Below are 12,951 nucleotides of genomic sequence, written 5' to 3'. Positions count from 1 at the left end.
TAAGTGTTTGATAAAAATACATGATCTAATTGATTGATAGTTGGTATTCAGCAGTCATAGTAGTATTCCTTATTTACTGTGAAGAACTACTAAAATAGTGATTTTGTCAGACAGTAGCTCTATAGAGATGAGATGATGACTTGGAATTAAATAATAAAGATGAAATATAAAACAAAATGTAAAAATACACAACAACTGAAATATTTTATTAAAGTAAAGTTAATAAATGATGGTTAATAAGTGATCAGCAGTAATGAGCAGTCACTACCATCATGGGACTTTCATTCATTGTTTTATTCTGTGTTGTTACAGTATTTAACCCACTAATTCATAGTGCATTTAATTAAAAAAATTCAACAAACGTGATTGTTTTTTAATAATCAAACCGAAACGACCTCAAAAAACACTAATCACTCAGCACTACGAGGAAGGGACTGTGGATCTGTCTCCATCCGTCCGCACGATAGTCACACGCAATATCTGATACATCTTGGGTGAAAGATGTGTCTCGCCATAGAGATCCGGAATTTAATCAATTACACTGATTGGCTCAAAGCGGGAGCTACAGTGTCTTGTGAAAGTATTCACCCCCCTTGGCCTTCTTCCTATTTTGTTGCCTTACAACCTGGAATTAAAATGGATTTTGGGGGGGGGATTGTATCATTTGATTTACACAACATGCCTACCACTTTGAAGATGCTAAATTTCTTTTTTTTCTTGTCAAACAAAGAAGAAATAAGACAAAAAAACATAAAACTTGAGCGTGCATAACTATTCACCCCCCCCCCCAAAGTAAATACTTTGTAGAGCCACCTTTTGCAGCAATTACAGCTGCAAGTCTCTTGGAGTATGTCTCTATAAACTTGGCACATCTAGCCACTGGGATTTATGCCCATTCTTCAAGGCAAAAGTACTCCAGCTCCTTCAAGTTGGATGAGTTCCGCTGGTGTACAGCAATCTTTAAGTCATACCACAGATTCTGAATTGGATTGAGGTCTGGGCTTCGACTAGGCCATTCCAAGACATTTCAATGTTTCCCCTTAAACCACTTGAGTGTTGCTTTAGCAGTATGCTTCGGGTCCTTGTCCTGCCGGAAGGTGAAACTCCGTCTTAGTCTGAAATCTCTGGAAGACTGAAACAGGTTTCCCTCAAGAATGTCCCTGTAGTTAGCACCATCATTCCTTCAATTCTGACAAGTTTCCCAGTCCCTGCCAATGAAAAACATCCACACAGCAATGCTGCCACCACCATGCTTCACTGTGGGGATGGTGTTCTCGGGGTGATGAGAGGTGTTGGGTATGTGCCAGACATAGCGTTTTCCTTGTTGGCTCAATTTTAGTCTCATCTGACCAGAGTACCTTATTCCATATGTTTGGGGAGTCTCCCACATGGATTTTGGCGAACACCAAACATGTTTGCTTATTTTTTTTCTTTAAGCAATGGCTTTTTTCTGGCACACTGTGGTGATGGTGTTCTCAGGGTGATGAGAGGTGTTGGGTTTGCGCCAGACATAGCGTTTTCCTTGATGGCCAAAAAGCTCAATTTTAGTCTCATCTGACCAGAGTACCTTCTTCCATATGTTTGGGGAGTCTCCCACATGCCTTTTGGCAAATGTGTTTGCTAATTTTTTTCTTTAAGCAATGGCTTTTTTCTGGCCACTCTTCCGTAAAGCCCAGCTCTGTGGAGTGTACGGCTTAAAGTGGTCCTATGGACAGATACTCCAATCTCCGCTGTTGAGGTTTGCAGCTCCTTCAGGGTTATCTTTGGTCTCTTTGTTGCCTCTCTGATTAATGCCCTCCTTGCCTGGTCCGTGAGTTTTAGTGGGCGGCCCTCTCTTAGCAGGTTTGTTGTGGTGCTATATTCTTTCCATTTTTTAATAATGGATTTAATAATGCTCCGTTCAACGTTTCGGATATTTTTTTATAACCCAACCCTGATCTGAACTTCTCTAAAACTTTGTCCCTGACCTGTTTGGAGAGCTCCTTGGTCTTCATGGTGCCACTTGCTTGGTGGTGCCCCTTGCTTAGTGGTGTTGCAGACTCTGGGGCCTTTCAGAACAGGTGTATATATACTGAGATCATGTGACAGATCATGTGAAACTTAGATTGCACACAAGTGGACTTTATTGCACCAGATCATATTTAGGGACTTCATAGCAAAGGGGGTAAATACATATGCACGCACCACGTTTCAGTTATTTATTTTTTTAGAATTCTTTGAAACAAGTAATTTTCACTTCACCAATTTTGACTATTTTGTGTATGTCCATTACATGTAATCCAAATAAAAATCAATTTAAATTACAGGTTGTAATGCAACAAAATAGGAAAAACGCCAAGGGGGATGAATACTTTAGCAAGGCACTGTATAGTAATTACATGAAATGTATCAGTCACATGCAATATCTCAATTGGCCCAAGGGGGGCGAAGCGTCATTCATGGAGGATGGCATGTTCACTGTTGCCTTGTTTCTTCTGTATCATCACATTCCCATACCACTGAAGGCTACATCCTTCCTGTAATTACTACAACCACTGAAGGCTACACCCTTCCTGTAATTACTACAACCACTGAAGGCTACATCCTTCCTGTAATTACTACAACCACTGAAGGCTACATCCTTCCTGTAATTACTACAACCACTGAAGGCTACATCCTTCCTGTAATTACTACAACCACTGAAGGCTACATCATTCCTGTAATTACTGCAACCACTGAAGGCTACATCCTTCCTGTAATTACTACAACCACTGAAGGCTACATCCTTCCTGTAATTACTACAACCACTGAAGGCTACATCCTTCCTGTAATTACTACAACCACTGAAGGCTTCACCATTTCTGTAATTACTACAACCACTGAAGACGACAGTGGTCTCCTCTCCATCTCCCTAGAAACACTTAGTATGGTCTCCTCTCCTACTCCTCCCCTCACACTTTCTCTTCTACCACACTCTTCTACTACTCTTTTGAACAGCACATTCACCGTTTTTTAAAGCACCAAGGCAAACACACACACACACACACACACACAGAGTAAAGCCGAGAGGGAACCGACTGAAGCATTTCTGTTGTGGTTCTTAATCCACTTTTCCACTTAGCGAGAATATCTCCTTCTCTCACTCTCGCTCTACCTCTCCTTATCTCCCTCTCTCTCTACCTCTCCTTCTCTCCCTCTCTCTCTACCTCTCCACCTCTCCCTCTCTCTCTACCTCTCCCTTTCCTTCCCTCACTCTTTCTCTTTTTCGCAAAACAATAAGTGAGGACTGATCTGATCTGTGTAAACGCTGACGCAGGTGTAAACTCAGCCTTTTAGAGGATCAGTACATTTAGAGGATCAGTAAAAAAAAAATTGACACACTTTGGTTCCGATGGCGGGGCCAAAAGAACTCACGTTCTACAGCGTGACATACACATTAGCAAACTAACTATGGAGAGAGGGCCTCTAACTAAACCATCTTAGCATACACGGAGACAGCACACGTGAAGCAGATCGTCTTTTGGACACAGACATTTTGTGTCAGTTAGATTTGTTTACTTCTTAGTGCACAGTACAGGAACACTGAAGAGGCTTTTGCGCATATGGGAAAACTTCATAAACTAGAAACCTCAACCCTGTTTCACCCAGTTTCAACTTGTTTGGATCTATTCAGACAGGGTTCAGCCAGTTCAGACGTTCATACCGGTTCACGCCAGTTTCTACCTGATTGAGCTGCTCCTGGTTGTGAAGGCTCTCCAGGACCCTCCGGTACTTCCTCTCTCTGTACTTCCTGCGGTGGAAGGTGGCCCGCTGCTCGGGCGACGCACCCATGTGAAGCTGTTCCTCCATGGGCAGGCTGGCTTCCCAGAAGCTGTTGGCGTTCTTATTGCCCACCTCCAGAAAGAGCTGTGGGATCAGAGGGCAGAGGTCAGATGTCCAATGAACTATTATAATTGTAAAGCATCAACTGTTATTATATTATTATATTTATATTATAACTGCACTCTCTGAAACAGTCACAGAACAATCATGTTAAATTTGTTTAACATTAGAACTTTATTTTTAAAACTAAAAACATTATATTAAAATATTATATATTAAAACTTTATTTTAATCAGGTAAGTCGTTGAGAACTTAGTTTTATAATAATGACCTACTGTAGTCACTGAAAATCCTATAGTATAGAAGGATAATTCAAAACCGTATTACAATGCCAAACTAAATGTATGCGGTAAAATAATACATTTACGAAACCCTTGCCATGCTTTCTACAACGCCATCTCCAGATTTCACAACTTTCACAGGAAGAAACCTCAACACATTCCCATGTGATCTGGATCAAACATCTCCGTACCTCCACCAGCTCGTTGCTCCAGATACTGCTGTCTAACTTCAGGCTCCGGACTTTAGAGAGGCTAGGGCCCAGGAACCGGTGCTGACCTGGGGGTACAAACACACAAGCAACACACGCACACAGAGGAACACACACACACACGGTTCAGTGACAAACTACCGAGACAGCAGATATCATAGAGGCATGGCTGGCAGCGTCCTACCACTCTAATACTCTCTAGTCGAAGACTTATTTACAGCGTTCAACGCAGCTAATTGGAAATGAAAGCAGAGAAAGAGAGAGAAGAGGGACATTAATTGCTAATGATTCATGACTAATTAATTGTGTTTGTTGGTCTGTGTTTATTTGGGTGAACTGAAGGGTTAGCGTTGTTTATGCGTTAAGATGGATGGATGGATGAATAAAACATAATGGAGACGAAGAAGAAGAAGACATTGATATGCATATGGATCAGAGAGTCTCTCGTACGACTCTCTCATGTGATTAGTCTGGTAGTGTGCAAGGCATCGTTGTCTATCAAGATAGCATTACTGTCAGTGGACGGGTTGGTGAAAGTGGCCAAAGGGGTTATGACACTGATACACTTACCACAAGAGGGGCCTCAATTATGAGAGTGAGTGAGTGCGTGAGTGAGGGGGAGAGAGAGAGAGAGAGAGCGAGAGAGGGGGACCTCAATTATGAGAGAGAGAGAGAGCGAGACCTCAATTATGAGAGAGAGAGAGAGAGAGAGAGAGAGAGAGAGAGAGAGAGAGAGAATTAAAGCTGTGTTTGATATGTAGTGAGAAACTGTGGGTAGCTTGGGATAAAAGCATCTGTTAAATGACCATATCACTATTTTCGTGATCATTAATGGGACGCTAGTGAACAAAAGAAGTGTGTGTTGTACAATAACGCCCTCTGTCTCAATACCATAGATCAAATACAAGTCTCTGTCTCAATACAATAGATGAAATACAAGTCTCTGTCTCAATACAATAGATCAAATACAAGTCTCTGTCTCAATACAAAAGATCAAATACAAGTCTCTGTCTCAATACAATAGATCAAATACAAGTCTCTGTCACGATCGTCTGAGGAAACGGACCAATACGCAGCGCGTGGAGTGAACATGATGACTTTATTTAAATAAAAGCAACCACGAAAACAACAAACAAATGACGAATGTGAAGTCCTACGGTACACTGACCAAAAGGAACAAAAACCCACAACTCCCACAAGAAAACATACAGATTAAATATGGCTCCCAATCAGAGATAACGAGCCGACAGCTGACACTCGTTACCTCTGATTGGGAGTCATAGACCAAACCTAGAAATGAACCCAACAGAAAGGCAAACCTAGAAATACACACAACAGAACTACCAACATAGAAATACACCCAAATACCCAACAAAACAAAATACACCCTGGCTCAAATATCAAAGTCCATGGAGCCAGAGTGTCACAGTACCCCCCCTAAAGGTGCGAACTCCGGGCGCACCAACATACAGTCTAGGGGAGGGTCTGGGTGGGCGTCTGTCCATGGTGGCGGCTCTGGCCCAGGTCGTGGTCCCCACCCCACCTTAGTCACTATCCGCTTCCGTAGCCCCCTCCACATGACCACCCCCCAACTAAACCCCACTGGATTTAGGGGCGGCACCGGACTAAGGGGCAGCACCGGACTAAGGGGCAGCACCGGACTAAGGGACAGTACCTGACTAAGGGGCAGCACCGGCCTGAGGGGCAGCACCGGACTGAATGGCGGATCCTGGCTGGCTGGCTCTGGCGGATCCTGGCTGGACGGCTCTGGCGGATCCTGGCTGGACGGCTCTGGCGGATCCTGGCCGGCGGAAGGCTCTGGCTGATCCTGTCTGGCAGAAGGCTCTGGCTGATCCTGTCTGGCGGAAGGCTCTGGCTGATCCTGTCTGGCGGAAGGCTCTGGCTGATCCTGTCTGGCGGAAGGCTCTGGCTGATCCTGTCTGGCGGAAGGCTCTGGCTGATCCTGTCTGGCGGAAGGCTCTGGCTGATCCTGTCTGGCGGAAGGCTCTGGCTGATCCTGTCTGGCGGAAGGCTCTGGCTGATCCTGTCTGGCGGAAGGCTCTGGCTGATCCTGTCTGGCGGAAGGCTCTGGCTGATCCTGTCTGGCGGAGAGCTCTAGCGGCTCCGGTCTGGCGGACGGCTCTGAAGGCTCATGGCAGACGGGCGGCTTTGCAGGCTCAGTACAGACGGGCAGTTCAGGCGCCGTTGGGCAGACGGGCAGTTCAGACGGCGTTGGGCAGACGGGCAGTTCAGGCGCCGTTGGGCAGACGGGCAGTTCAGACGGCGTTGGGCAGACGGGCAGTTCAGACGGCGTTGGGCAGACGGACAGTTCAGACGGCGTTGGGCAGACGGACAGTTCAGGCCCCGTTGGGCAGACGGCAGACTCTGGCCGTCTGAGGCGCATCGTAGGCCTGGTGCGTGGTGCCGGAACAGGAGGTACCGGGCTGAGGACACGCATCTCAGGGCTAGTGCGGGGAGAAGCAACAGGGCATGCTGGACCCTGGGGACGCACCGTAGGCCTGATGCGTGGTGCCGGAACAGGAGGTACCGGGCTGAGGACACGCATCTCAGGGCTAGTGCGGGGAGAAGCAACAGGGCATGCTGGACCCTGGGGACGCACATAAGGCCTAGTGCGGAGAGCAGCAACAGGGCATGCTGGACCCTGGGGACGCACATAAGGCCTAGTGCGGAGAGCAGCAACAGGACGCACAGGACTCGGGGGACACACAGGAGGCTTGGTGCGTGGTGTAGGCACTGGTGGGAAAGGGCTGGCGACGCGCACCGTATCCCTGGTGCGAGTGGCCGGAACAGGCCGGGCTGGGCTGGCGAAGCGCACCGTATCCCTGGTGCGAGTAGCCGGAACAGGCCGGGCCGGGCTGGCGAAGCGCACCGTATCCTTGGTGCGAGGGGTCGTAACAGGCCGGACCGTACTGGAGGCACACACCACTGGCTCTACCCCGGGAACTGGAACGGGCCGGACCGGACTGGTAATACACCCCAGTACCACTCGCCGTGCCCCTACATCTCCTTTCCCTACTTTGCCCAGTGACCCCCGTAACCTGGTTGCCTCTTGAATACGCCCCTTCTCTGCCTCCGTCAGCCCTGTGGCAGCCTCCTGCTGCCCAGCCGCCCAAGCCATGTGCCCCCCCCAAAAACTTTTTGGGGTTGCCTCTCGTCCTTCCGACGATGGCCCTGCTGACGCCCGTTGCTCCTCTCGCCGTCGCCTCTCCACCGTTTCGCTCCATGGACGGCGATCCATCCCATCCAGGATCTCCTCCCAAGTCCAGGACCCCTTTCCGTCCAAAATATCCTCCCATGTCCAGGAAGCCTTTGGAGCTGGGTCCTGTTGCCGCTTGACACGCTGCTTGGTCCTTTTATGGTGGGTTTTTCTGTCACGATCGTCTGAGGAAACGGACCAATACGCAGCGCGTGGAGTGAACATGATGACTTTATTTAAATAAAAGCAACCACGAAAACAACAAACAAATGACGAATGTGAAGTCCTACGGTACACTGACCAAAAGGAACAAAAACCCACAACTCCCACAAGAAAACATACAGATTAAATATGGCTCCCAATCAGAGATAACGAGCCGACAGCTGACACTCGTTACCTCCGATTGGGAGTCATAGACCAAACCTAGAAATGAACCCAACAGAAAGGCAAACCTAGAAATACACACAACAGAACTACCAACATAGAAATACACCCAAATACCCAACAAAACAAAATACACCCTGGCTCAAATATCAAAGTCCATGGAGCCAGAGTGTCACAGTCTCCACACAAAACAAACAACAAAGGTACTTCCTGCTTCCTCAGAATTCTAAACCTCACCCAGTTACCAACTGCCCAATTAAAACGTTCTGAACCGACTGCTGTTATGAGACTCTGAACACCTTTAGCACCCTCCTCACTGTGTGGCACACTTCCTTCGCTCAATCGGCACAACAGGAGAATGAAAAAATGGGCATTGCATTTGTGGTTGCCACGGAAACAGCTGCCGGGTTGTTTGATTTAAAGGGTTTATTGCAATTACACGTGGACAGGCAGAACGAAGTGTCATTCAGCTCGGTGGTCGTGTTTGATAATGGCAAGAGAGAGAAATGGGGACGAAAAGAGGGAGAGAAGGACAGAAGGAGAAAGAGAGAGAGAGAGACAGAGACAGAGACAGAGACAGAGACAGAGACAGAGACAGAGAGACAGAGAGAGACAGAGAGAGACAGAGAGAGACAGAGAGAGAGAGAGAGAGAGAGAGAGAGAGAGAGAGAGCATTAAAATTGGCAAGAAAAGAACAGAATTCTTTAACCAGGGGCGGGGCCTTCGTCAGGGTTGTAATCTGAGCCCAGCACTCTTCAATATTTACATCAACGAATTGGCCACTATTCTAGAAAAATCCTCAGCCCCTGGTGTTAGTCTCCATAATTCAGAGGTTAAATGCCTACTCTTCGCCGATGACCTATGCCTGCTGTCACCCACAGCACATGGCCTACAGCAGAGCCTGGACCTGCTAGAGCAGTACTGCCAGACCTGGGCCCTGACAGTAAACCCCAAAAAAGACTAAAATAATGATTTTCCAGAGAAGATCCAGATCTCAGGGAATTAGACCAAAGTTCTCAATTGGTACAAAATATATAGAGCACTGCACACACTACAATTACTTAGGTTTAAAAATAAGCTCAACTGGACACCTTAATGAAGCAGTGAATGAACTGAGAGAGAAAGCACGCAGGGCATTCTACGCAATTAAAAGCAAATTCAAATTGAAATACCTATTAAAATTTGGCTAAAACTAATTGAATATGTCATTGAACCAATTGCACTTTATGGCAGCGAGGTGTGGGGTCCACTTGCAAAACAAGATTTCATCAAATGGGACAAACATCCCACTGAAACCCTGCATGCAGAGTTCTGTAAGATTCTCCTACATGTCCAGAGGAAAACTACAAACAATGCATGCAGGGCAGAATTAGGCAAATACCCACTAATAATAAAAACTCAAAAAAGAGCAATTAAGTTTTGGAAACATCTAAAAATACAGTGACCCCTCTCATATCATTACCAAGCCCTGCAATACCAAGAGCTGAACAAAGAAAAGAGTCCCCTCATCCAGCTGGTCCTGGGGCTGAGTTCACAAACCTGTTCTACTAACACACTGAAGCCTCAGGACCAGAACATCCAATCAATCAGGATAAACCAAATTACAACACAGTCAAAACAAAACTATATTGCTTATTGGGAAACACAAGCACAAGCACAGAGCAAAAATGCAGTGCTATCTGGCCCTAAATCGACAGTACACCGTGGCTAAATATTTGACCATGGTTACTGATCAAAACTTTAGAAAAACCTTGACAAAGTACAGGCTCAGTGAGCACAGCCTTGCCATTGAGAAGGGTAGACACAGGAAAACCTGGCTCCCTGTAGAGGGAAAGGCTGTGCAACCACTGCACAATAGCAGAACCTGAGACGGAGCTGCATTTCCTGACAAAATGTCAAAAATATAAAACAATTAGAGAGTGTCATTTCCCCCAAATTTGAAACTCTTATTCAAGGTTTCAAAGACCTCTCTGATGAGGATAGGCTACCCGTCCTGTTGGGGGAGGACGCAGAGAGCTGTGGGTTGGCAGCGCACTACATTGCTGCCTGCCATAAGTTGAGGGACAGTGTCTGACAGACCAATCAACCTGCACATGTCCTTTACTGTATATTTATTGTTATTGTTGAATGTATGGTTATTTTGACCCTTGGTTATTGTTGTTACTGTTGTCCCGTTGACAATTTTGATTCTCATTTTTTACATTGTAAACAAGCTTTGGCAATATGTACATTGTTACGTCATGCCAATAAAGCAAATTGAATTGAATTGAATTGAATTGAGAGAGAGAGAGAGAGAGAGAGAGAGAGAGAGAGAGAGAGAGAGAGAGAGAGAGAGAGAGAGAGAGAGAGAGAGAGAGAGAGAGAGAGAGAGAGAGAGAGAGAGAGAGAGAGGAGAGAGAGAGAGAGAGATAGAGAGAGAGAGAGAGATAGAGATAGAGAGAGATAGAGATAGAGAGATAGAGATAGAGATAGAGATAGAGATAGAGAGAGAGAGATAGAGATAGAGATAGAGATAGAGATAGAGATAGAGATAGAGATAGAGATAGAGATAGATAGATAGATAGATAGATAGAGAGACAGAGAGAGAGAGAGAGAGAGAGAGAGAGAGAGCAACAGAGAGAGAGAGAGCAACAGAGAGAGAGAGAGAGAGAGAGAGAGAAAGAGAGAGAGACAGAGAGAGCAACAGAGAGAGAGAGAGACAGAGACAGAGAGAGTGAGAGTGAGACAGAGAGACACAGAGAGAGAGAGAGAAAGAAAGAGAGAGAGACAGGGAGAGAGAGAGAGAGAGAGAGAGAGAGAGAGAGAGCAAGAGAGAGAGAGAGAGAAAGAAAGAGAGAGACAGAGAGAGCAACAGAGAGAGAGAGAGAGAGAGAGAGAGAGAGAGAGAGAGAGAGAGAGAGAGAGAGAGAGAGAGAGAGAGAGAGAGAGAGAGAAAGAAAAAGAGAGAGACAGAGAGAGCAACAGAGAGAGAGAGAGAGAGAGAGAGAGAGAAACAATTTGGTTCCAGGACACCATTCTGGACACAACACTTTTTAAGGGGAAGCCAAGGAGAGATCCCAGTAGCATAACAGACCACAACATGACATCAGCGCAGGGCTACACGTCTCCCTGGCTACCGGGCTACACGTCTCCCTGGCTACCGGGCTACATGTTTCCCTGGCTACCGGGCTACACGTCTCCCTGGCTACCGGGCTACACGTCTCCCTGGCTACCGGGCTACATGTCTCCCTGGCTACCGGGCTACACGTCTCCCTGGCTACCGGGCTACATGTCTCCCTGGCTACCGGGCTACACGTCTCCCTGGCTACCGGGCTACACGTCTCCCTGGCTACCGGGCTACACGTCTCCCTGGCTACCGGGCTACACGTCTCCCTGGCTACCGGGCTACACGTCTCCCTGTTTACCGGGCTACACGTCTCCCTGGCTACCGGGCTACATGTCTCCCTGGCTACCGGGCTACACGTCACATCAACTGTCTACTCTCTCTCTCCCTTTCATTCTTCACTCGCATTAAGAGAAGAAAGACAATCTGGAATCATTTAATCATTAGTCTTCTCATTAGAGTTTCCTCTTCCTCCAGTTCTATCGTTCATTTTTATTGTCTGTGACACCTGAAACCTAATGAAAAGCATTTCTGCCATTGATTTTCCAAACCAGGCTGGGTAATTTAAGGCGAGTGGTCCGTCCGAGGATGGCTTACTCATCTTGCCGTTGCACTACGCAGCTCACCTCCGCCACGTGTCGAAAATATTCAACATTCCTGTAAATGAAATCATTTAAGGGCCGTTTGAAAAAGCTGTGGTGGAAACTTGAGGAATACCAATTACTTGGGTTATAAAGAGAGGTGACGCGTTGAATTAAAACATATGACAGAGACATGGTATCTTGAGGCCTCCTTGAGGAGAGAGAAGGCGACAATGAAGAGTTTGTGTGTGTGTGTGTGTGTGTTTGCTTGCATACATGCCTGTGTGAATGTGTGTGTGTGTGTGTGTGTGTGTGTGTGTGTGTGTGTGTGTGTGTGTGTGTGTGTGTGTGTGTGTGTGTGTGTGTGGTGTGTGTGCAAAGGCGGTGTCCTATTAAACAAATTTAAAAGACAGGGTTAAGTCACCAAGACTCCCATTTCATAATGGATTACCCACCATGCAGTGGGAGATCTGTCTAATACATCAGCGTAGCGTGTGCATTTGTCACTCTCTAATCACATTTAGTGTGTCAGGGGTAAACTCACAGGTTACACCATATGACCTAATCTCTCTTTTCATTGCATCCAATATGTCCACCAAGCCAGAGGGGTTAGCACACACACAGTCCCCCTAGGTCGTGTAACACATGAGATCTTAATAACACTCCTAGGTGGTGATCTGAGATCAGTTAGTCCTCCTAGGTGTTGACCTGAGATCAGTTAGTCCTCCTAGGTGTTGACATGAGATCAGTTAGTCCTCCTAGGTGGTGACCTGAGATCAGTTAGTCCTCCTAGGTGTTGACATGAGATCAGTTAGTCCTCCTAGGTGGTGACCTGAGATCAGTTAGTCCTCCTAGGTGGTGATCTGATATCAGTTAGTCCTCCTAGGTGGTGATCTGAGATCAGTTACTCCTCCTTAGTGGTGATCTGAGATCAGTTAGTCCTCCTAGGTGGTGATCTGAGATCAGTTAGTCCTCCTAAATGGTGATCTGACATCAGTTAGTCCTCCTAGGTGGTGATCTGAGATCAGTTAGTCCTCCTAAGTGGTGATATGAGATCAGTTAGTCCTCCTAGGTGGTGATCTGAGATCAGTTAGTCCTCCTAAATGGTGATATGAGATCAGTTAGTCCTCCTAGGTGGTGATCTGAGATCCGTTAGTCCTCCTTTTTTTTATTCTCTCTCTCACACACATCTGTCTTTTCTCTTTTCTCTCACTCTCTTTCTCCCTCTCTCTTTCTCCCTCTTTCTTTCTCCCTCTCTCCCCGGCTTGCTCTCTTCCTTTTTCTTCCTCTCTCTCCATCTCTCTCTCCATCTCTC

At 46.5% G+C, this 12,951-nt stretch overlaps 1 protein-coding gene across 3 annotated transcripts in view; it reads right to left on the bottom strand.

Annotated features, from left to right (window-relative positions):
* The window catches only part of arap2 (ArfGAP with RhoGAP domain, ankyrin repeat and PH domain 2), a 185,281-nt gene that overhangs the window by 93,190 nt on the left and 79,140 nt on the right, over positions 1-12,951 (bottom strand). For all 3 annotated transcript variants that reach the window (XR_006661293.1, XM_045221712.1, XM_045221713.1), the window contains exons 12-13: positions 4,334-4,419; positions 3,703-3,885 (exon numbers count right to left, since the gene is read on the bottom strand). Coding sequence is in view for 2 of the 3 variants with exons in the window: in XM_045221712.1 (XP_045077647.1) it covers positions 3,703-3,885; positions 4,334-4,419 (269 nt within the window). In the remaining variant the exon portion in view is untranslated. The remainder of the gene's footprint in view (positions 1-3,702; positions 3,886-4,333; positions 4,420-12,951) is intronic.

Source organism: Coregonus clupeaformis, chromosome 8 (genome assembly GCF_020615455.1).
Source record: "Coregonus clupeaformis isolate EN_2021a chromosome 8, ASM2061545v1, whole genome shotgun sequence".
Classification (NCBI taxonomy): Eukaryota; Metazoa; Chordata; class Actinopteri; order Salmoniformes; family Salmonidae; genus Coregonus; species Coregonus clupeaformis.
This window is presented reverse-complemented; position numbering and strand designations above follow the sequence as displayed.